Genomic DNA, 24,893 nt, shown 5'->3' with positions numbered 1-24,893 from the left:
TACAGCAGTCCTGCTGCCTCTGTTATGTTCTCCAACAGGCATGTACTCCTCTAGAACATAGTAAGTCCAGAAGTTTCCAAATTCATGCTACATTTTACATTGTTTCTCTAGAGTTGCTTTCACATGTTATGAATGTGACTAACTCATAAGTAAACATTTTTAATAGCTTATTCAGCTCTGCCTGACAGCAGAATTAAGCTTTCCCAGTTGTATGATCGTTTTGTCAGGTTTACAGGTTGTAGATGAGAAGGAACAGTTAAGAACTTAGGATCAAAGGTAATTAAAAAGACTGCCATGTATAAACAATATCTAGATCACTGCACAAACCCTCTGGAGTGTCAAGGGCAACTACAAAGTTCAAGCTAGCAATAAAACTTCCTGCTCAATTAATAATATTTTCAAAAGAAGCAGGCAGCAAGTTTCAGCTTCCCAGAAGAGAGCACCTAACAATTAGGGACAAACAACCAGGGTAAAGCAGAAAATTTAAGAGACAGCTCATTAATATTTCCTTGGTGATAAAATCTTCTTAGGGATACACAGGTCCTCCAGTTCAATGGTCCCAGGTGCCTCCTCTCAAAACTCAGGAAAGTACAGTCTATACGAATGAAGTAAGAAAAAATAAAACCAGAAAATCCCTGTCAACATTGTCTACACAACAATATTCATGCAATATTCATCTAAAGAACAAACCCACCAGTGTATGCCTGCAGAGACAGAGTAAATCTCCAACAGAGGCAAAAGAGCAAAAACAGAGGTCAGAAAGGGAAAGTTCCAAAGCAGAGACTCGTGAAGGGGTAAGAGGATGCCTGCCAGCCCAGCAACACCCACAGAAACAGTCCAGCAGAGGTATTTCTCCATAGGGAATTTTTAAGATTGCAGATATACTTCTCAGATTACAGAAGCCACTAAAATTATTCAAGACACAAGAAGTCCTATTTTGTCGTTTTCATAAAAACAAACCCAGTATGAGGTGCAGCAGTAGGCACAGAGGTAGGAGGTGAAAATTAAATGCAATCTGACAAAAGGTTATCACAGTGTTACAAGAAAACTCAGTCTTGCTGTGCCATTCTCAGGACTTTTCTCACTTGAAAAAAGGGATTTAAGCAACCAATTAAAAGCAGAGCATCCAAGACTACTGAAACTGCTTCAGCCTTCTGCCTTTCACATAAATCCTGGATTATATGACACCACACACAACATGATTAACACTTCTGCTCAGGCTTGACATTTGTTAAGAAAATCACATGAGCCTGAAACGAGAGAGGTGAGGACCCACTTTCTCGAATTCATGTCACAGGTGCCTTGTTCAAGGGCAAAGCTCCTCCTGTCTTGTGCAGGCAAAGCAAAGAGACTTGAAATAAAACTCCAAAGGACTCAAACCATGTTCAGTTGTAATGGAAATTCAACAGGATATGCACATTTAAGTCTTATTAGTCCTTCTGAAGACACCAGACTCAAAATTGTCACTATCATAAAATTTTTCCTGGTGTGGATGACTCAGTCATCCCCAACCATAGAAATCATATAGTAATTAATGACCAAAAAATTGGTAACAGCTTGAAGAAGTAAGTTAAAGAAACACACACAGGCTCTTCAAATGTGCTCTTTTTTCCTTCCTCCTACCGTATGTATATAATTGTACACTCTAAATGACACAGATCCAAAGCACAACTCTTTTGAAATGCCTTCACTTCCAGCTTTAACATCTGACAATTTTTTTTCTCTTGTGGCACACCTATTAACCACCTAATAGCCTGGAATGGCTGCTTTTAGATAATTGTTTTTGTAAGGAGATGATTTTTTTTTCCAAAAGATTTGAAGTTCTGCTCTCCTGAATTTTTTCCCAATTTATATACAAGAATTATTTTTAAATAATGTGCTTAATTTTAAACAGAAAAGTAAATTAAGAGAACCCTGCAAGCAAAGCCAGTCTAAAACATTACTGGTTTTTATTTAATCTTCTTCAGATTTTTAAAAGCCAGGTCTGTATCAGGCAACAGAATTGTACAGTTTCACAGCTAGAGACCTGCAGTTAAGCTGTCTGACACAAGCAAAATGACTCTCCAGTGAGGGACACAAGCAGTGGGTCCTGCAGCAAAAACATTGGGATGGTGGCTGTGCAGAGGCCTAGACTGAGCTCACTGTATTGATCTTAGAGCAACTATACAGAAACAACGAGTTTCTTTGATGATATTGCTCAAGTGGTTTTCTGAGAACAAAAGTATTTATTTTCATGCCTCAGGTATTGTTTTTATTTGGATAGAAAGAGAAATTGTTTGTTTTAAATCTTTTGATATTTCTCCAGTAATGTTAGTGATAATCTTCTATTTTATCAAAAAGAGTTTCAAAGAAGTGACAGTAAGTAAATGGCCTGGTTTGTGAATTCCTTCCCTAAAATGTAACCTGCCAAAGAAGTCTGCTGAGACTTCCTATTCCGTCATCTCTGGATCTTGGTAATTACTTTCTACTATACTGCTCTTATATTTACACACTACCTCTCCTCTCTTAGCTTCTATTTATTTAATGAAAATGCATATGACCTGCTCCTAACATCCCTAAATATTCATATAACTTAATGTGTATTTTCTCCCCTAGAACAAAATACACCTGTCCAATATACAGACCTACTGTTTTGGTGTAATCATAACTTCCAAACCTGAGGGATCTCTAAGTTCCACTGCTGTCACTTGTTATTCCAAATTCTAAGTGACACAGGATCTTGTTAGCCAAAACTGAACACCCACTCACAAAAACTCAGTTATCTCACTCTTTCATACACATGCACACACACATGCATGCAGCGATGAAATGGTTCAGATAAAACAAATTATTCTGTATTTCACACAAAACAAGAGTATGTCTGAGGTGAACATCCAGCTGTTGTTTCCTATAGCTCTTTATGGGTTTCTTCTAAGCATCTGCTTGTCCAGGTCAGGAAAAAATCTGCAGCAGCATTGAATTGTCACAACAAAGTCTTTTCAAACCTGTTGGAAGGCTCTGGAGATCTCAGAACACGTGTCCAGGACTGTGATAAACCTGTAAAATCTTCTTACTGTCCTTTTTTTATAAAGCTCAGTTTTCCTTATGAAGCCTGCCTCTGTATATACTGGAGAACAGCCTCATTCCACAATACCAGCATATACCAGTACAGCCCTCCACATTCCCACCAAACCCTCACATGGAAATGCCATTGGTTACAGCAGTGTCAGGATGAGCAAGGCTGCGCTTGATCCTGTAACTGCAAGCCCACAGAGAGGATCTGTTCCCTCTCCTTCTCACCATTCTCTCTGCAGAGGCAGAGGTACAAGTACTGACTGGCACCAGGACCTGAGAGCCACAACACTGAAAGCCCTCCCTTAAGCAATGCTGGGTCCTTGCTGCCCCAGCGCAGCTCCTGCAGGAGGAACTGTCCGGCCCTCGCGGTTCAGGAGCTCCAGGCTGGACAGCTCCGTGCAGCACAGGGACGGCGGGGGAGCACCAGCTGAGCCCTCTGGCACCGTCTGCCCCGTCTCCGGCAGCAGAAGCCACATAAACTTTGCAGTAGAGTCCATGGATAGCTGAGGCTTAAAGGTTTGGAGCTAATTAACAGAGCACAGCTGCAGGGAAACTTGCTGTGCCCCTGCAGCTTCCCCACTTTACGAGTACTGTTTAGAAAGAAAGGACAAAGCTTTTGGCAATGGGGCAAGAGCCTAATTCAGGAACATAAAGCAGGTGAAGGTGCAGAGACAAAACCAAAAATCCACCTAAAACTACTGTGTGCAGCACTGGATCTGAGAGCAGCCTGACACATAGTCAAAATACAGGCTAAACTGGACTGACATTTGGGGAAAAGGGACCTGTTTGGTCAACCAGTGGAAGCTTTGACACTTCTGTTGAGTGACTTGGAACAGCTCATAACAGCTAATGATGTCTGTGATGAGAAAAAGATGGTTGTTTTACTGAGCATACTGGGTACTTAAACCTCTAACTTGCTGTGCAACCTAATAGCTCCTGTTATACCAGCAGACAGGAAAACATGTGCCAAGACTATGAGAATCCTACAGAGCTCCCAGCCCACTGACACTGCATGGCCACAGAGCCTTTCCACTTTTATAGACATAGTAAAAGAGGGGGAAAGATCCCCAAAGCTCAACACGTGGCTGAAATAAAAAAAAAAAAAAATTAACATAGCATTGCCAGTTATGACAAAAGGAGATGATGCACAGAGGATTAACTCAAAAGCAATAATCAAAGGGAAGCAATGCAAAATCAGGTACTGATGGCACCAAATGTGACTCTGAAGCATCAAGGTCTGGCTTGGATCTCACCAGCAATATGGAGTATTTGTGCAGCTGCTCAGCCACGTGATGAGGACAAGTGCACATGCTGCACCAAATGGTTTACAGTATGACAGCCCTTATTGCTTTCAACTTGCATTTTCTTTCTTATGCTTAGTAACTTCTCATTCTATGTCTATGCCAGGGAGCTGCAATATCATCACATGAATGTTTCCTGAACAAAAGCATACCATAAACAGAACAATGTTGCAGTGTGCTTGCACTGTCACAATTTCATAATACAAAAGAACCTGGGGTCAAAGGTAAACCCCTTAGGAAACGTTAAAAGTGGCAATGTATACAGAAGTTGTAAAGACTTCACGTAAATAAAATCATATTCTTTCAGAAAGAAATAGAGTGACATGAGAAAGTACAACCAGCTGAAGAAGAATGTGCCCGAGAACTTTGTATTTCTTAGTTGGCCAGTTACATCTGGAGCCCATGGAAAACAGTGTACAAGTGCCAAGCCCAGGGGACAACAAAGCACTACATACAGACAGACATATATACTCCTCCAGCTAGGAGGGGTGAGATTTATAATGAAGGGCCTTCTGCTGTTTTCATAATTTCACATTAGAATCATGGAGTTACTAAAATGGATTTGGTTGCAAAGGGAGCACTCCCAACACATGCACAGGGAAATCCACACTGCTATCACAGCAAAACCAACATGTAACTGTCAGCAGCTTGTGCTAAAAATACTCAGCTAGGAACTGAATGAGGTTTATTGTTTTAGAGAGAGAAATTTCAACTGCAGTGACAAAGCATGAAGTATTTCCAAGCTCCAGCCTCAAAATAATAACTTCTGGGTAGAGCAAGTGGAACTTAAGAGGATGGTTCCAGTAGCTAAGAAATCAAAGGAAAACAAAACCTGTGTTTGATGAAAGACCAGTGCCTTCATCTTGAAATCCTACTGAGTATTTGCAGAGAAATGAAGGCAGAAAGAAATTCAGTACTTAGAACATGTAAGAATTTCATCTAAGGCTTTACTGGAGTATTGAAATATCCCTTTACTGTCAGCAGCAGGGAAAAAATTGGTACTGTCCAGTCTGTGTTTTTTCAGGATTACAATTTAACCAATACCATAAGTAGAGACACATGCTCTCCTTAGGTACAAGATGTTCTTCTCAGTGACTGTTAGTCAATTTTTCTCCAAGAATTAACTACCTAAAACATACTTACAAAGGGAAATTGGAGTGAGAGAAAGGATAAGTGTTGTAAGTAACACACAAGAGCATAATCAAGAAGACAGACTGGTGAGAGTGTGGTAAAAATGTTTCGGTTCTGCAAATTTACCCAAATAATAGAAATGGAAGTCATCATAAGTTACACACAGGATTTCAGTGATGCATTTTCATATAAATAGATCCTAACTTACTATACTGTTTCTTTGCCTCTGAGTTAAATCTGAGATGTCCCTATGGCACTGGAGCAGCAATTTTATCTGCCCTTTGGTCCCCCTGAAACAGGTATTGTTTTGCTGCCATGTTATTACACTTTTTCAGAATGCAACAGTGCTGACATGGAAAAGGGATGAAAGAGTTTAGCCTGAAATGTTAAAAACACTCCCCAGCTTGGCTATCAAAACCATTGTGATTGTGTTTACCTCTAGATTCAGCTTTCCCCAGTAAGGAGCACCAGGAAAAGCCTGTCTGAAGAGAAGCAGTGCAGTTGCATCTCCAGCCTTGGCACCGAGCTCTAACAGCCCAACCAAGAGGCACATGGAGATCCCTCAGCACATCAGCCAGAGAGAGGAGGGCAGGGGCACCAAAGCAGCACAAGACACAGGCAACACCTTCTCCACGGTGCAAAGTGAATCCCAGCACTGCCAAAGGACAGGGAGCCACGAAAACCTGAAAACAAACTCTTACTGGTTACAATACCTGTGATGAAGAGACTCATGTGCACTCAAACTGTTCCTGGTTTTCTCTGCACTGAAAGAGCAGCCATAAAGCTCTCAGGGTCTCTCTCCTTTTTCACACCAGACTTTTATTACTGTACACTCTGGGGTTTGCAAACACCAGGAAAGTACTAGTTCACTGGCAAAGCAAAAACGTCTTGTAGTTGGAGGTCCTGAAATGACCCATGAATAATAAACAAATTTAAGTCTACTTTCTCATGTCCCAAGATGCTTCAGTGTATTTTTTGGTAGCGGCAGCACATGTATATAGGACATATTTGACCACTCCTGTCTTCTTTATTTTAGTTTACAAAGTCATTCTAAAACTACCAAGTATTCTGCATTAATAAGCACAAAGCAGATGGTAGATGTGTTAAAACTCTGGCCTTCAAGGATTGGAACTTGTAACAGATTGCAAGTGGCAGTGAACTCAATTCACATCCAGAGTTCCAGTTATTTTGTTCAAGAAAATGGTATTAAATATGTCACCCTCAACCCCTTCCCAGGCTGCTACAAATGAATTAGTGAAAAGATTTATTGAGACATAAATAACCAATTTGTCCTACAACCTTGGATGAATGTCACTTCCATAACAAGAATACAAATGCTCAACTGGCCAATATGAAGACAGTCTGTTTACAAACATTTACAAACTTGTCAGGAGCAATGTGGTAGACAGCATACAACTGAAATTTAATTTGTAGGGGGAATTTAGGACAAAGGTAATGTGATAAAGTGGCCACAAATAACCACATCTAAAGTTTATGCCTTCTACTGGGGAAAAGAGGATATTAAAAATTGTTACTGAAAGAAAATCAAGAAATTATTTGAATACTTCAGCAATTCACAACAAACTGGAGCTCTGTTTTATGTTTAGAAGAGCTGTAAGTCCACCTGCCCCAGTATACACCTTCAAAACAGCCAGTGGTGGATATCAAAGGAGTAAATAATGTCAGCAATATCAAACAAATGCCCTGTAGTAAGATGACCTAAGAGAGGATTCCAAGTGTTCAACAAAACCAAACACACTCATGTATGGTGATTGCCAAGGAGATGTTCAGCCTTGCCACTACTTCAGGTGACTTCAGCTTGTCCCAGGAACTGCGACAAGACTAGAAATTGCAAGTACCACTAAAGGGAGAGCACAGCACAGAAGGGAAAAAACCCTTAGAGCTTCTGAAGCCCAGAACTGCTTCCTAGGAGGACGCCACTGAGCCTCTCCAAGCGTAGCAGCACAAAGAGGAACTTGGTCTTGGTGCTTGTAGAGCAGTGAATGAATGCGTTTACTGAGAATATAATGCATCCTCTGCACTCTGCCTTCTAACTGCAAGACAGCAAGGACAAAACAACTGGCAACTGAAGAAGGAAGGAGAAAGCCTAAAACAAGCTGGAGCCACTACCTAATTCTGCCACAGCAGCTGCTGGCTGCTATATAGTGTGTAACCGTGTGTCTGTGTGTGTGAGACTCACTCTAAAACATACAGCTCAGAGAGACTCCAACATTAAGATGACACAACCAATACCTGATGCAGCTGCACTCTATTTAAAGTACCTGAGAACAAATTAAGTTGCTAAGGGCTATGTGAGCAATATGGAAAAGCAAGCAGGGGGAAAAAAAACACAACCAACCAATCCAACAAAAGAAACATCCAAAAGTTTTGAAGGTCTGTGTATAAAACTTTAAAAGACCAAGTCATTCTGGTCTTTTATCGTTTTACATCAAACCTTGTACCTCATTCAAACTACTATTTCAAATGTATGGCATAATCAGAACAAGCCTCAGCTGAAACCTGTTGTAAGGCTCTGCATGCATTCACACTTGACACAGGCTGGAAGGGTTTTTTGGAGAGTGTTGGGTTTTTATACTGAAGACAGACTTAAGATGTGTTTCAGTATGACAGTCTAATTAGAGGCTGCAATTTCAATTTCATTTACTTCTGTTGCATCTCATGATGGCTTAACATTTCCCAGAGAAACAATTACAGGACAGTACTAAGAACACAATTTACTGTCTCCAATCTTCATGAATATGCAGAATTCATTCCACCCAATGCCACATTTCATTTCTGACCCCTTGGTGCTCAGTTTACACTAAAAATATCAGAGAGAAGTGTCTTTATACATTTTATATAGATACTGTATATTATTCAAACTTGTGCAGATTTGCAATCTTAGCCAAAAGTTACATTCTAAATAAATAAATCACACTGTAGTAATAACAGCTATAATGATTTAAACCATAGTGTCTGCAGACAAACAGAGACTGGGATTTTATCCTCCTATGTACTCTGTGGATACAGAGTTGCAAACAATCCCCTGGCCAAAAGGTCAGGAGATTTTTCTTCTTCTAAAATAAAGACTCAAATGGGTGAAAGAGATGTAACACTTGGGCAGAATGAACTAAGAGGTGACAGCATATGCTACAGCAGTTATCTCAGTTTTGATCATAGCCTCAGCAATGAGAAATCCTGTGTAAGAAACAAGCACTGGCTAGCCTTCAAAAGTCTTCAAGCCAAGAAAAGAAGGAAGAGGAATAATGATGAAAATTATCTCACCTGCCTTTTTTCTTTCTCTGTGTAGGTCAAAGTATTGGCTGCAATAGATTTAGTAGTTGTCATTGTCCAGAAGAGGGAATTATGTCAGCAGCCATTTGGCTCACTGCTTTAAAGAGGCCAGTTTGTCCACTCCTGTAACACGGCCATATCCTGTGGGGTCTACTCACTGCTTATCAATATGAAAGAAAACACACCTAATGCTATGGAACTGCTCTGATCTTGAGCAACAGAAGCAGTAAGCAATTTGAAAATGGTATCTATTATATGGTCAGCTTTAAGGTAACTTTTTTCTTCAATTAACAGCCTTCTGAATCCAGTTTCCTGAGGAAAAACAAGATTATGAAAAAGAACTGTGTTGGTTGAGTATGCCATGAAAACTCTTAAGCCCATTTCCCACTGTTAGCGCACAAATATGCATTCTTCTAAAGTCATTAACTTCCTGAAAGTTTTCATTTAGATAGCTAATGTAGCCCTTAACAATGCCTTCGCTAGGAGATATGACTCCTTAGTCCCCATTACACATCAGGATCCACACAGCAAAGGGATTGTCTGAATGCTGCCACTATGGAAGAAGCTCTAATTGGTGCCCATATAAATCAGACATCAGGTAATACAATCATCTCTCACACACACTTGAGACCAGCCCTCAATAGTTCTGCTTCTCACAGAAATGCCATTTTTTCAAGTCTGTAATTCCCACATCAAATGACTGTCCTTTCTTTAAAGGCAATGCTCCTCAAAAATACACCCTCTGAGAACCCTCAGAAAGATAAGATGTCAATCAGACTGAGCAGTTTCTGGAAGGGGCAAGTAACAAAGGAGAATCAGAAACTCAGAGGCAGCTAGAAAAAATGACATTCTGGGGTAAACTTCCCATTTTTAATTACACAGAAGCAAACTCTGCTTTGCTGATTAATCAGGCTTTTGTTTGTCTCTATCCACCTTTCACACATTTGAGAACACACAGCCTGTCTTACTTCTAATCAAACTTTGTTCTCAGTGCAGCAGGCAGCTGCTGGGGATGTGACTGAGGTGTGCAGAAGAGCGCCCAGCAGCTGCAAATGGTAAGCTCAGCTCCTCGAGATGAGCTGCAGCCCTTGCCCATCGGAGGAGAACATGTGCATGTAATGATGATGAAATGGGGGCCCTGCTTTTAAAATGGCTTACGGCTCTCTTGGTAATTCTTTTTCCACTAACTTAAGACTGCAGCCAAGTATGACCACAGAATGATTGCTGTCCTCAGCCACTAACAATCTGTAGAGCTTCTGGCTGTTTTAACCATCAATCTCATTCAGCTGACTGATGGAGGATGCAGATGAAGGACAAGGAATCCACTTCAACAAAATCAGCTGCTTCTCTTAGAAAATTCTCCCCTTTCCAGCCAACAGCTCTTCTCAAGCTAATAACGTCAGATGGCTTCCCAACAAGGTACAGTGAAATGAGGAGACACCCCTCTAGCTCTACCCTCTGGCCAAATTTGGCCAGGATCACCCGAACACAATCCAGTACCCTATGGTGCATTTTCAGACCAAGCTGTTCCCTTCTCCAGCTGTCCTGCACAGTCAGTCTTCCACATACTACAAACATTTGCAAGTTCTTACAAGACAACCTGTGCTGCTGAAGTGCAAGGAAGTAAAATGATGCCAGTAATGAGAAATTTCTCATTTTCATTACTTCCTCTCCTTCTAATTAAATGTGAGTAATGCTGGCAGTATCACCAGTGCACCAGGCCAGGAGCACTCATTGGTGCAGAGCTTCTCAAACTGTGGTCCACAAACTATCAGCAGCAACAAAGGCAGAGACCCAGAGCTGCACCCAAGAGTCAGATTAAACAGGTTCTTGGGTCTTTTCTCACACAGATCCTGGTGCTTTCACTAGTGCTACCTGCCACTTCCTTGGCTCTGTGCTTCCATACATTTCAGATTTGCACTTTGCGTCTCACAAGCCAAGATAAAGCATTTCCAGGGCTGTATCACTTGGGAATTTAACAGGGACCAAATGGCAAAAGAAAGCAAAGTGCCTTGCCTCACCTCTTCATCCTGGAAGGTGGAAAGCAGAGCTCCAGCTACTCATTTCAGCCACACTGTGTCCAACAGATGGCAACTCCCAAGTTTTCAACTGTTCCCCTGCGTCACTGGGAGCCTACCCAACAAAATCAGAGTCTTCACAAAACTTTTTGAGAGCTTTGACTGCTTTGTAGTGCATACAAATGTAGTATGTTTTAACAATGGAAAGGAGACATGCATGGAAATAGCAAATAGTAAGTTTGATCAATAATAAACTTCTTTGCCTCCTTTCTTTTTGTTGCCATCTCCTCTTTATAACTAGATCTCTAACAACAGCATTTTCCTGTTGAACTTCTCTACTGGTTAAAGCATTACCTGAAGAGTCAGCTTTACCTATTCAGTTATTTGAAGGGCAAACTGCTACCTCTCTAGGTAGTTTTCCCTAGCACAGGATCTAAGAAAAGCAGAAGCCACTGGCAACACAAGTACAGTTAGTGCATTTCCTTTTTTGAGTCTTGGAAGTTTGGGAGCTAGAAGCTGAAGCAAGTGGCGATGCTGTGTAAGTCAAGGGGATTAAGGGAATGATGCTTTTTTTTTTCTGAAGAACTCTTTCAGCCTTTAGGATATATTCCACCTTTTTTTTTTTTTTCCCACAAAAAAAGAAAAAAAAAAGAAAAAAGAGAAGGCATCAGAGCCTTGGATTAACAGCACAGAAAGAGAAAAGTTTGTTTTACTGACTGCGAAGAAATGCTGAATGTCTGGAGGGGAATGTGGAAAACAAATGTTCTTCCCTGGGTACGCCACAGAGAAATAAAAATATTTCATTATGAAATAAAAATATTCTGCTCTGTGATCATCTGAGGCGATCTTCAGTCTCAAGGGTTCAGCAATTCAACAAATGAAAATCGAAGTCCATAAAAATGAATGAAGCCAAGCAAGTATTCTGTATCAGGTGACAAAAGTTATTTTGGGAGCTTACAAACCAGTGAGTGCAGTGATACAATGATGGCTCATCTGCATCTGGCACTGTTCCAGGTAATGGCCCCTGAATGCCAATTCCCATTAGAGAAGCAGTGCTGCTCTCTAATACTGTTTTGCCCATGCTTCAGGACCTTAACACCCCAGAGTAGCTGCAAATGCACCAAGAGCAATTTGCACAGCACTCCTCATGGAGAAATGAGCTATTTTAGGAGTATCCAATTCTTTTCTCTACAATAATAGCTGCTAGTCTGCTGTACCAATGGACTGATTCAGCACCAACGCAGACAAGGCACTTCAGCCTCTGACACCTGGGAAGGAGCTTTGTGCTCCCTTTAACCATCAGAAAGGGGAGGAGAAATTTGCTCTGTTTTCAGAGTTATATGACAGCTTTTAAAAATTTTACAGCATGAGCACAGCACCTAATCCAACAAAGCCTGCCAAGAACATTTAAAATCAAGGTCTCAGAGAATTTGCTTCCTGTAAATTCACCAGTATTGTAAGAAAAGGATCTTTTCCTCAGCACAAATCCCACTGGAGTTGCACAGGGCTGAGGACTGTTTTCTGCCACACAGTGGGAAAGACAGCTGAAAGTACTGGGAAATAGGCTGTAGGAATGCACAAAATGTACTGAAGTTAATGAATAGGAACAGGAAGAAGAAGACGAAAATATGATTTCTGACAGAAATCAAAGCATTTTCTCAAAACAGAATCAAGAGCAGGAAGAGGCTATAATAGGCATTTAGTTCGTTTAATGCAATGACTGCTCTCAATACATGAAAAAGAAATTCCTCTTCCTACCTAAACTATCGCCTATTGCTAACCAACTACCTAGAGAAGGGCGGAGAGGAAAGGTGGAGCCAGCAAAACTTCTGTGGGCATGTATGCAAAAAGAAATCCTATCTTTCTGCAGAGATACTTCTCCTTTAATTTCATGCAGTAAAACACGACAGATAACTGAAAACAAGATGAAAAACAAAACAACAGCATCATCAACCTGTAATCATTCTGAGATTTCTGATCACTAGAAATGGAATTTTTTTTCTCCTTTTACTAAGGAGAGGCTAGCCTTTAAAAATCATCTCTTTTTAGTTACTTTCTTCACTGTGAGAAGGTGAAGAGCTGCATCTATTATAACTACATGCTGTGCAAAACTCATTTGGACATGATCATCATCCATCACTCCTGCTGTGCAGGTAGCATGTGAAAGGGAAACAAAATAGAGATCGTGCTGCAGTGTTTGACACCACCCACTCCCCTGCTTGCAAGCTTCAGTTCACCAAGAGCCCAGCTGCCTGCCACACAGGGTATTCTCTTTTTGAGACCCTCACCTTTTCTCTCCCTCAAAGTGTATCTTGGAGCAGCTCTGATAGTTTTAGAGGGGAGATCTTTCTTTCTCTCCCAAAGAATTAAGGCTTTCCTCCTGAAAAGCATTCCAAAGATATACTATTATGTGCAACCTTGCCTTTGTAAATACACATATTACTTGCAGCAGTACCTCTTCTCATCACATGGATATGTTTCAGTGGAAGATGAATATTGCAAGAGAAATCAGAATGCCTGTATCCTTTGAGGCAGTGCTGTGCACAGTCCTGGAAAGAGCTATTAATGCCAGCATCCTACTGCTTTTTCCTAGCTTACACTTCAACTAACTGTCAGTGCCATCTACAATCTCGACCAGGGACAGTCAGTAGAGGCACAAGACTCGAAAAAGCAAGAAAGACAGTGTTTGTCTTTTTCAGAAAGCTCTGGAGTAAGCTGCAATAAATATTAGATGATTTTTAGGGAAGCAGAAGCAACTAGAGTTAGCCTTGAAAGACAGAATGCAGCCTTAACTACACTCTTTCTACCAGCTCACCCGGGACGCAAAGAGAGCACCCTCCTTGTGTTTCACAGCTCTGGTTAGTGCTGTGCCAATTCAGGGGACTTGCACTAGTTTATCACATCCTGACTCTTGGCAGGACTCGGGTCAGCAGGAGTTGCCTGCACTTTGTGTTTTGTGATGCACTGCAGCATGCCTGGCTTTGAACAGCTGTACAGCAGCGCACACTAGAGAACAGCTCTCTCCATCTCACCCACAGCCCTCTGAGCACCTCCAGGAGAGCACAGACAATCAGTAACACGGGCACGGTAACATCCTGCTGCAAACACACACCCCCTCCCTCAGAGCCGGGACAGGAGGGCTGTCACTGTCACTACTCCTCATTGCCCTCAGCATGTTAATGAGCCACTTGGGAAGAACCAGCCATTTAAAGGCACCTCCTGAGGACCTCGTAACAGACCTCCCCACATATGATTCTGGATGAGGAACACTGAACTAGAAATCCTGTCCTGCTACTCCCTTTTTTACAGGACTAACAGCATTTGTGACTTGGGTCCCCCCCACTGCACTTGTTTAGTCTCCAGCTACAGCCTACACTCCACTACAAGGGAGTGAAGTGCCCAGCCACCCTTGTTGTTGACAGCCACGTCATTTATTAAAAAGATGATGACACAAGCATGCCTCATAGTGATTTGGTAAGCTCCTGCCACAGAGTAGCAGCCCCAGAAGCAGAGAGGAGCACTCTGGTCTCTCTCCACCCACATCTTCAACAGGGAATGGCAATGCTAGGACTCACCACTGACTGTAACAGAATGATTACCTGGAGATTCCTGATAGAAGCTTTAAGGTTGTACCAAGTGTGCCATGTGCTACAGAGCAATGGGTGTAAGCATGTGCTCAACCTCAGCAGCATGAATGGCCTCAGTGATCCCTCTAGTACTAGGCATAACTTTTGAGGCAAACATACATCAGAATGAAACATCAGGGCACAAGAAAAGTGTACAGCTCTCACTGGAACAAAGTGATGAAGGCATTCATGCAACTGACCTCTATAAACACGCTCTTGTCTCTTCTACCACAGTTTTGAAATGCAGCTGAAGGCCAGGAAATGAGAAGATTAAGAAAACCCTCAGCAGGTTATCTACACAAATCAATGAGGTCACAAAAACAGTAGCCTAGACACCACTTTGTTCAACTCCTAAGTTTAAAAGCAGCAACAAGTTCATCTTCCATCTCAGTAAAGACACAAATGCAACAGTCTCGCACTTCCAAACATGTACTCACCCAGAAGAGAAGATTGAAAACAAACATTAGGTACTTGATACACTGCAGGCAGTTGTGAGCCATGCTGCACCTCTTCAGTTCTAGGAGAAAAATAAATGAGAGATCCAGGTAAAAGACAACGTACTTGTTTCCCTTGGGGGTCGTGTACTTAGCCTTGGTGGCCTTCGGGCCTGGATTGGTATGAAATCCAAAAAAAGAGTTGCTGGCGGCCCCAAACTGGCCACCATACATGCTGCTGTATCGACGGAAGGCGCCATTCGGGAAACTGTAATCCTTGCTGTCCAGGGAAGGGCTCCTGTGATAGGTGGACTCATCGGTGCTGGACCTGCGCATGGTGTCCCGCTCCTGCTGCTCTGACAGCCGTCGGTGAAAGGCTGCTGGTCTTCCTTCCTCCTCCTCCTCCTCGCCAGGAATCCCCTATTGCTTCGCACCGGCTGTTCTTTTGTCTGCCATCCTGCCGAGGAGTTACTCGTGCTGTGCGGCAGCAAAGTTGGTGAAGTGAAGTCTGCTCAGCCAGGAGTTAGGGAGCAGCGCGCTTCCACAAGAGAAAGACTTCTGCACAAGTAAACATTCCCGGCACTGTCACGGTCGTCCCTCCCGGCCCACCCCGCTACCAGGGAAGGAAAAATCAGAGAGAGATATACTGTACCCAGCGCAAAGAATTTTTAAAAAAGCAACCGTGACCTCGCTCGGCTCGCAAGTGCCATACAAAACCCCGGCTCCACATGCCACACACAGACAAGAGAGCGCCGCTGCAAGGACAGGAATTATCCGAAAGGCGAGCAGCTGCCGTGGCCCCTTCCCGCCGGGCACATCGCTGTTCCCCGCGCCGCCGGGCTCACTCGGCGCATCCCCGCGCCCCGTTCCCGCCGCGGGCGCCCGTGGATCGCCAGCCCCGCCGCTCCATTCCCGGCGCGGCCGCCCCTCCTCCGAGCGCCGCGCCAATGGCGCTGCCCGCCCCGGCCCGCAGCCCGCCCTCACAGCCCCGCCTGAGCCCACACCCCGCCCGGGCCACAGCCCGCCCTCACAGCCCCGCCCGGGCCACTGCCCGCCCGCCCCGGGCCACAGCCCGCCCTCACAGCCCCGCCTGAGCCCACACCCCGCCCGCCCCGGCCCGGGTCACAGCCCGCCCTCACAGCCCCGCCCGGGCCACGGCTCGCCCTCACAGCCCCGCCTGAGCCCACACCCCGCCCGGGCCACAGCCCGCCCTCACAGCCCCGCCCGGGCCGCCCCGGCCCGCAGCCCGCCCTCACAGCCCCGCCCGAGCCCACAGCCCTCCCCGCCCCGGCCCGGGCCACGGCCCGCCCCTAAACTCCGAGCGCGGGGACTCCCCGCCCAGCCCCGACCTGGGTGGCTTTTGAGGGGCTGCCGAAAGGAACGGGAGTAAGTAAGTGCCGTGAAGGTTTCGTAGGCAAAAGCGCCGGGGATGCTCCGCGTGGGCTCAGGACAGGCCTCCCTCGGCGGAAGGCTGGTCTGTTCCGCTGCGGATCCATCACCGGCACATTCCTCACCCGCTCAGTCCCGCGGAATCATCACTCACACAGCGCAGAGCCAGGCTCATCTGTCCCCTGTCAGAAGGCGCTGATCGGCACCAGGCTCCGCACGCCGGGGAGCGCTTCCCTAAAACCTGACAGCTCCCACCGGCAGTGAGGAGTTGGAAATGTGCCACACACAACTTTCTCGGGAAGGAAAAATCTTACTGAAACTGTGGCAATTACAGTATTAACACTCAGGAAAGCAAGACTCATTTACCATCTTTGCCCCAAATTCCCCGTGCAGGTAACTCATCTCCGTATGTGGCACCTCCTTACCTGTCTGCCTCCTCTGCCTTCCTCCTCTGGCTGTAACCTACTGCAGCCAAGTCAGAACACGGCTGGCTAACATTTTTTTAAAAGGCATGCCCAGTAGAGAATCAATCGAGATGAAAACGGGTTTCCCTCACGAAGCATCTTGCCAGTCTCAGCATAAATCAAGAGACACAGGCACCAATTAATTAGAGAACAAATTAGTAAAAGTAAAATGAGCTGGTTTTGCACACAGCCTGAGCAGCTCACCCCTGCAAACCACCCTCTAATTCTGGTAATTTACAAACTGCAAACTTAGAGTCTAATTATTTCTCTTCATTTCCTCCACAAACTATAAATACACTGACCATACCTGGTGCAAGCTTTAGAGAGAGAGAACCTGAGCATAAAACACAAGGGTAATAACTCCTGTACCATCTGTTTCAATAACTTTGATGACTTACAACTTTTTCACTTTTTGATTTCCCTAGCTCTAAAATTAGAGTTTTCTACTCTATTTCCCTCCTTTTCCTGCATAATATGAACTCTACCCCTTAAAGGAGTCTTCCTTCCCTAGTTCATAACAATGGTCCAATAGAGGCAGATCTGTTCTCAGTCAGAGTTCCCAATATACTATGAATTTTTCCTGTGGTACCAAATAGTTCTGCCTCACCTGTATTACACCTGTCTCCTCACCTACAGAGGAGGTAGTACTCTGTAGTACTACAACCAGACCAGCTTGGTAATAGAAACCCAAAAAATTATTCAAATATTTTCTACATTTTCTGTCATTATACAAAAATGCCTGTGCATGGAGTATCGTATTAAATGGTGAAAGAAAAACTTGAGCATAGCTCAGCACACAAACTATGCTGAAACAGTGATAAGTCAGATAACTGTTATTTAACAAGGGTGCCCATGGTACTGCATGTAACAGAGGAGAATTTGGCATATTTACTGTAAACTAGACAACTGAAGCCCAAAGGCAGCTCACTGCTATCTGGGATAAGAAGAGTTAGAAATCACTTGCTTTCACCTTTCCTGAAGGCAGGAAATCATCAATTCTTAAGAGAATTTAGTCCTTAATGTGGGTGGAATAATTCAGAAAGCTAAGATCTAAGGTAGAAGGAGGAGTTTCTAAACGTCTATTTTAAATAAAAAAGTAATAAACATCAACACAAGGTGGATATATTTCAGATAGATGCAGAAAATGCTCGAGGAAGGCTGAGGTCCTGCATAACCCTTACAGCAAAGGGTGCTTTTTCTCCAGCCTCTTTTTTGCCATCATCCCATCACACACCTCATGGAAACAGCAACATTTTAAAGGCACTTTGGTGTAAAATGTAGTTCTCGAGTAGCTGCTGTTCTTTCTCATGACAATATCAACAGCTAATTAGAAAGAGAGTCATTTGGGATACAGACATTACAATAATTCTTCTATTAAATCTTCCACACCAGGATACCCAGTCAGAATCACCAGCCTAAATGGGAAATCCTTGAGACAGCAATGCTGCACCAACAGGCCAACTGTAGCTTGGATGACATGCTTACATGGAGTGATGTCCTGCATGGGAACTGGGGGAAATCAACAAAAGGAGAAGGGCTGGTGTACTCTACTCTTGCCCATCCCTGGTGGAAAGTGAATGGAAGGGGTAAGCTGGGATCCATCCTGACATTTAAGCTGTTTAACAATAAAGTAATGCATGAACCAAGAAGGATAAACCTTGGAACCATTGCATCACTGGGCCGTTGTGTCTAAAGGGTGACCCAAAAGGCAGGTGAATTAGAGCTTCCACAAAACTTTTTGTTAATGACTGAACCTAAAATCACAGAGTGGACCTAGTGACCTCTGTTCACCTCTGCTTAACATCTATTCTTTCTCTCCCTAGCTGCATCTCTATATTCCCATCCTGTGGCCAATTCATATTGATTCCTCTAGACAAGAAAGCAAGCACTGTGCAGTCTCGCCAGCAGAGGTTCAATTTGTATTGATTCTGGTGGCACGCTACCATTTAGGTTATAACAACTCTGTCCCTGCCACGTTGAGTGGAGGGCTGGTAACTCTTCACTGTCTCCAGCCAAAACCCTGGCCCTGAAAGAGAAGAGACAGCAGTCTCACTCTAATGACATCAGGTGAACTCCAGGCAATAAACTGTAAAAGGTTTGGGCATCAGGGGCAGGTCTCTTAACTGTGTTATCCCTCAGACCCTTTCTTCTGAGCAGCCTCAGCTTTCACCTGAAGACACACAGCTGCTTGTTCAGCCCACACTTTGCACCTCACCCTGAGCTGCAGTCACCACAGACCCCACACCACACTCCCACCTCCCTTACTATTTTGAATACAGCTTTCTCTTCTTTCTCCCTGATTTAACACCCACAACCACAAGACACCAGTACCTTCAGCTCACACAAAATGCAGCACTAATTCACCTCATTGTTAATTTAGTCTCATGAGTCTTTTAATGGTTGCACTGGTTTCCCCCCTACTAATGCCTCTTGTCATTGTCTTCAAAACTCTGCATACCTGCTCCATCTTCCTAATGAAACAACCCACTTGGAATTAACCTCAGCAGACTTTGTTAAGAAGTGATCCACAAAAAAATTAAAAAATTAAAGAATCCTACTAAAAGACATTACTGAGATACACTTTACTACAAACATTACTACAAGAGTGGGATTTTTGTGAGTTACTAGCTTTGCTTCACACCACAGCAATGAAATCAGCTAAATCTGATGAATCACTCCAGATGCTCAACTTTTTAATTTCATGTACAGGCAGAGATCACCACAGAAAAGTGTTAATCAAATCTGTCTGGCCCTCCCTGTCTTTTTCTTCAGCAACAAGCTTGGAGAGAAATCCCTTGTTTCCTCACCCAGTGCACTCTTTGCAGCTACTGTTTGGTTATGTTTGATTCAGTGATGCAGGTTTTATAAAAACTGTACCTCTTCCAAAAGTCTACGAGAAACATTATCTCTTCTGACTGGAGGGTGAACCAAAGTTCAGGGCCAAGCTGGCTGTTTCAGCTAGGAGGAAAAAAAGCCTTGTGATGGAGTCTTTGATTTGTTTGCTTTTGTATATTCATTTTGCATGAATATAAATGGCTAAAAGAGCAAAGCAAAGAGAGTGAGAGTATGATTTTTAACCTGACAGCCTCACGCTGCCTCAGGTTTTCAGTCTCTGCTCAACCCTATCCAAGACTGTTTAGTGTTTTCATAAGTGACATAGTGGGATACAGCCCACCCCCACCAAGTTTGCAGATGCCACCAAGCTGAGTGCTGCAGTTACCACACCTGAGGGATGGGCTGCCATCCACAGGGATCTGGACAAGCTCTAAAACTGGGCCCATGGAAACATCATAACGTTCAACAAGGCCAAGTGCAAGGTGTTGCACCTGGGCTGGGGCAACCTCCAGCATCAGCACAGGCTGGGGGATGAAGGGATTGAGAGCAGCACTGCCCACATGGACTTGGGGGTACTGGCCAGCATGGCCAGCAGGCTGGGGGGGTGATTCTGCCCCTCTGCTCTGATCAGAGCTCACATGGAATAATACATCCAGCTCTGGAGTCCTCTGTTTAGGGAAGACATGGACCTATTTGGGAGTGGATCTGCAGGAGGGCCACAAAATCAATCAGAGGGATGGAACACCTACCCTGATGGGAAAGGCTGAAAGAGTTCAGGTTGTTCAGCCTGGAGAAGAAAAGCTTCCAGGGAGACCTCACTGCAGCCTTTCAGTACCTGAATTGGGCTTAAAGAAAGATGGGGACAGGCTTTTTAATAGGACCTGTAGTGATGGGATAAGGGGCAATGTTTTTAAACTAAAAGAAGGTAGATTCTGACTATATATAAGGAAAAAAAAATACAATGAGATGATGAAATACTGGGGGAAGTTGCACAAAGAGGTTGTAGATGCTCCATCTCTGGAAACATTCAAGATCAAATCAAGCAGCAATCAACAGGTTTCCTCCCTAAATCCTGCTCTCCTAAAAATTCACATGGTGCAATGAGTCTGCACATGCTGCCGAAGATTTTAACCGAGGTGCAAAGGGGTCAGGAGGGGAGCCATAAAGCCAGCTCCTGAAGCAAATGCCAGGCATGTTAAAGTAGCCCCCTAAGAAACAGGTAAATCAAGCAATATCAGTTGTACCCTGAGCTGCAGGTCCTTTGCCTCAAAGAGCATACCATGGGGCTGTAAGCTGAGGATGTCTCTAGAATCTTTTGTTTTCAAAAGAAATAGGAATGTTTTAATAAGTGAAGCAGAAGATAGTATGCTTCACTGCAGCCTCAAATTTATCACATACCTGAGAACCCAGACCTTCCCTTTTATTTCCAAGGTCCCTGCTTGTCCTTTAGCAATTTCAGTATCTGTAAAAGGTTATAGTTGCTGGAAAGAGGTTGAGCTCTGGATTGCATGGGCAGGAGAAGAATTCTAGAGATTTCCTCAGCTAATACAGAAATCTGTTGATATTCACAGTTGTACCTACAACTACTTGAAATATTTACTGATGCCTCCATCAAAACTTTGAAAACACATTCCAGTCACAAGCAATTTCACTTATATAGCAGACTTCAGGGTTGGTTGGTTTGTTGTTTGGGGTTTTTTTCTTTTTTTTTTTTTTTTTTTTTTTTATAAATAAGGAAATTTGCATTTTAAAAAAATCTTCAATACTTAATAGCTCATCTCCTTCTGCTCACATGTCACCTGAAGTCATGATCTTTGGTTTATGGCATAATTAGTTGCTATGGAAATAACATAATCATAGACACAGAGAAAATATTCTAGGTATGATTTGCAATGCTCTTTATTTAAGCCTGTGCAAAAGTAACTTTGCAGAAACCTCATTCCTTTTTACGTGCTCTCATCTGCATAACTGCTGCCATCGCCTCTGCCTGTGCTCTCAGACTCACTGATGTTCCTACATGCATGACTCACTAAGGGCATTTCCTTCACCCATACTGGAGCATCTGTGTGTTCAAACAGTGCTGAGAGTGTACATACACGGAGAATAGCTGGTGCCAAGTCAGACTAAACAAATAAAATCTCTTTAAAAATTATCTGGTGTGCAGAGCTCCCTCACCATTTGTGCTTTCTGGGCTTTTGTCGTCCTATTCTTTGCTAATGATTTATTTTGTCCAATAATAAAAATTTTAGAATAAGAAGATTCCTTGTTTCCCCAGGAAATTCTGCATATTTGAGCCCTGCACAGAAAGGATTACTGCTGCAGATGAAAGATAAACAGTGCCAGTCTGCAAATTCCTGAAGAAGCAGAAAGCCTGTTTCCCTACTAATGCCCTCAGTAATAAAGAATGAAATAGCAGAAATAAAGAACCCATCTGACATGCTGTGCAAGAAGAGTTGTAGCCTAAATAAAACTTTTGTCAAGACCTATCTTTGTGGTGTCAGCAGGTTCTCACAGCACAGCTGCAATTTATGTGCTAGCTTTCTTAAAATCAGGTTACTTTCTCTAACCTGAGAGATCAGTTGACGTTCAAAGAAACACCTCTTCAAACACACATGTGGTACCCAGGATCTTTCTGTCAAGTATAAAGTAATCAGGCATGAAAATCTTTAAACTGCACAATTCTGATGAAAGGAGAAAGTTATTGTGAAAGCAGAGGCAGACAAAACAAAACAATGACTTAGAAAAACTCGAGGATTCAATAATGTTCACTAACTAGTGTCTGCCTTTTAACATCTTCATGGATTTTTTTCCTTGGAGACTCCAAATGGATTCTCTTCTTGTCTTGCATCCTTAAAACAAGGACTAAAGTTTTGCACGCACATGAGCATGAAGCAAAGTTCATATAACCATATTTCAGCTCCATTTCCAAAGCAATGAAGGCCCAGAAGCGCTCACTGACCTCACAGGCACCCAAGCGAGCGCTCAGCACATTCGAGAATCAGGTCACAGAGAGCCCATTTCAACTAAGTAATCAACCACCGTTTTCACTGCTTTCAGACATTCATGTACTAAAATAGTGAGCACACATTCAGTGCTTTCATGAGTGGGATTGGACATAAGCAGGAGAAATGCAGTGTTTCAAAGGCTTCAGATCAAGCTGGACTCTGCAGGTCCTGCTGTAGCAGAAGGAATTCCTCCCTGAGCATACCTTGAGGCTGCTGATCCACAGATCTGCTGGCTGGGAGGTGCCTTCAGCCGAAAGAACAGGGTTTGAAATGGGGTGAGGAGCTCTCCTACCAACAATTCATTCAGCAGATGTGAGTGAGCACATCAAGACCCAGGGGCTGGCCAGAGAAGTGATCTGCACTGCTGCACTGCTGGCCCTGCCTCTGCTGCTGCACTGCTGGACCTGCATCCTTCTCTTCAGAGCCAAAAGTCCTCAATTTGCTCACAGCTCCCTTAGGCTCCCCTCTCAAAATCCAAAGGTGTGTTGGAGAGAGCTTAAAATTAAAAAACTGAAATATAAAAGAGCCTCCAACAAATTAAAAGAGTATTTGAAAGGGAATAATAAACAAAACCACTATGTGATACTTATATATAGAGATTAAAATCTAATGAACTTGTACAAGGAAAATGCAAGTGGCCATATATCTTCTTACATATTAGATTAACAGCTATTGTTTCTTTTCTTAAGAAAAGTATAGTATTCCATACTATAGGAATCATCAGAGTTGTATCATCCCACATAGAAGAAGTAAACAGCAGTGGATCTCTTATCCTTGACATCTCTGTAACCATTCAAGCAAAAATGAAGGAGCTTCTGCTATTAACAAATAAAAAATTCAAATAATTCTGGCAGGAACACAAGCTTTGGCTTTCTGATTTGCTATTCTGAGTATTTGTAACAGTGAACAGTCAAAAATAACTTGACATACATTTAAATATATATTTGAACAGACAACACATGCAAGCAAACCATTTAAAACAATAGCCTAGGATTTACAGTCCTAATAAGGCATATTAGTGAGTACAATAGTGATAATGCTTGAAATAAAAATGTTCATTTGGAATAAAAAGTATCACCTGCACTAGAAACCATACATTCGTATTTACTTCTTCACGTCACCACAATCCAGCTCTTTTTATGTGTCACTGCCAAAATCTGTAAATAAACTCATGTTCCTAAGGCTACAGCAACACAAACAGAAGAGGCACCTATATTTTAAGGCAGCACAGGTGTCATATCCTTTCTGCAAAACATACCTAAATTCAGTTACCAAAACATAATACAGAAGCTCCAGTTCAGCAAACTGAAGATGTCTTACAAAAAAAAAAAAAAAAAAAGAAAAGAGAAACTCATCCCTATTTATTAGAGTGCTTAATACTATTTAAATTTAATCATGGAGGCTTTGTTTGGACAGAAATATGGATATAACTTAGAGCTTTAGTGATACAGAATGAAAGATAATTGGTGCCTGAATTAAGGTGCTCATTGCAAAGGTACTGCCAAAGTATCTGTTTAGTCTTTCAAGTCATCACCTATTTTGCATATTGGCTGAGATTCTGCATTTAATCAACACCAAATTTGTGCCTAAATTGCACCTGAGCATTTGTGCTCAGTGTTTTCTATTAGTCTGCTGTAGGCTTTCAGACATTCCTACTCTGTAAGAAACACTTGTCACAGGACCTTTGCAAAATTTAATCCTGCTAAAATATCTAAGCTCTAGAATACACTAAACTGCTAAAAAATGCAAGGTCAACCTCTTCTGCAGTCTGACCTCCAAGTAGTTTGTTTACTGTGTTATATTTATGAGGATGTTTATGAAGGCAGATTTATACACTAAAAAATTATTCTGCATCAAATCACCAAAAGGCCATCTAAAAAGGAACTTTTCCACAGAAAAAAAGATATCTGTTCCATGATGATTTTCAGAAATGACAGGGAATGCACAAAAGAAAAACAGGCCTCCTGATTTATGTATTCCTGCCTTTAAACAGGGTTTATTTGATAAGGAAAGAAGACCTCCTTAGAAAAATATTTATTTTGCACATATTCCCAGATATCTAAAGAGCATATTAAGCTTCTGCATAGCTCTGGTATTGCTAAAGATATTTATCTCAAATAACACATGATTATGAGCCCTAAAACTTTAATTAAGATGTTTTAGAGCCTTTTATAAGTGCCACCCCAACCTATGCTGTAGGGTAAACTGTACTTTTAATTTCTATTTGTGATGTTTACACTGTGCAAAGAGATTCATTACAGTTAAAACCTGGTTATTATTTCTTAGAAGGCTACACAAATTCCTTGTTCCAAGTCCATCTGGATAAAGCAAACAAGTATTTT

At 42.7% G+C, this 24,893-nt stretch overlaps 1 protein-coding gene across 7 annotated transcripts in view; it reads right to left on the bottom strand.

The window, feature by feature from the left end:
• TSPAN4 (tetraspanin 4) overlaps positions 1-24,893 on the bottom strand; it is a gene marked incomplete at its 5' end in the record, with an annotated part of 410,665 nt that overhangs the window by 166,437 nt on the left and 219,335 nt on the right. For 6 of the 7 annotated variants that reach the window (XM_083864515.1, XM_083864516.1, XM_083864517.1 and 3 more), the window contains one exon: positions 14,862-14,941. In XM_083864515.1, the coding sequence (XP_083720641.1) occupies positions 14,862-14,924 (63 nt within the window). Of the gene's footprint in view, positions 1-14,861; positions 15,195-24,893 lie in introns of those variants that run through there. The other variant, XM_083864514.1, reaches the window with a different exon arrangement.

This window comes from Zosterops lateralis (assembly GCF_965231275.1).
Source record: "Zosterops lateralis genome assembly, chromosome: 6".
NCBI classification, from domain to species: Eukaryota; Metazoa; Chordata; class Aves; order Passeriformes; family Zosteropidae; genus Zosterops; species Zosterops lateralis.
This window is presented reverse-complemented; position numbering and strand designations above follow the sequence as displayed.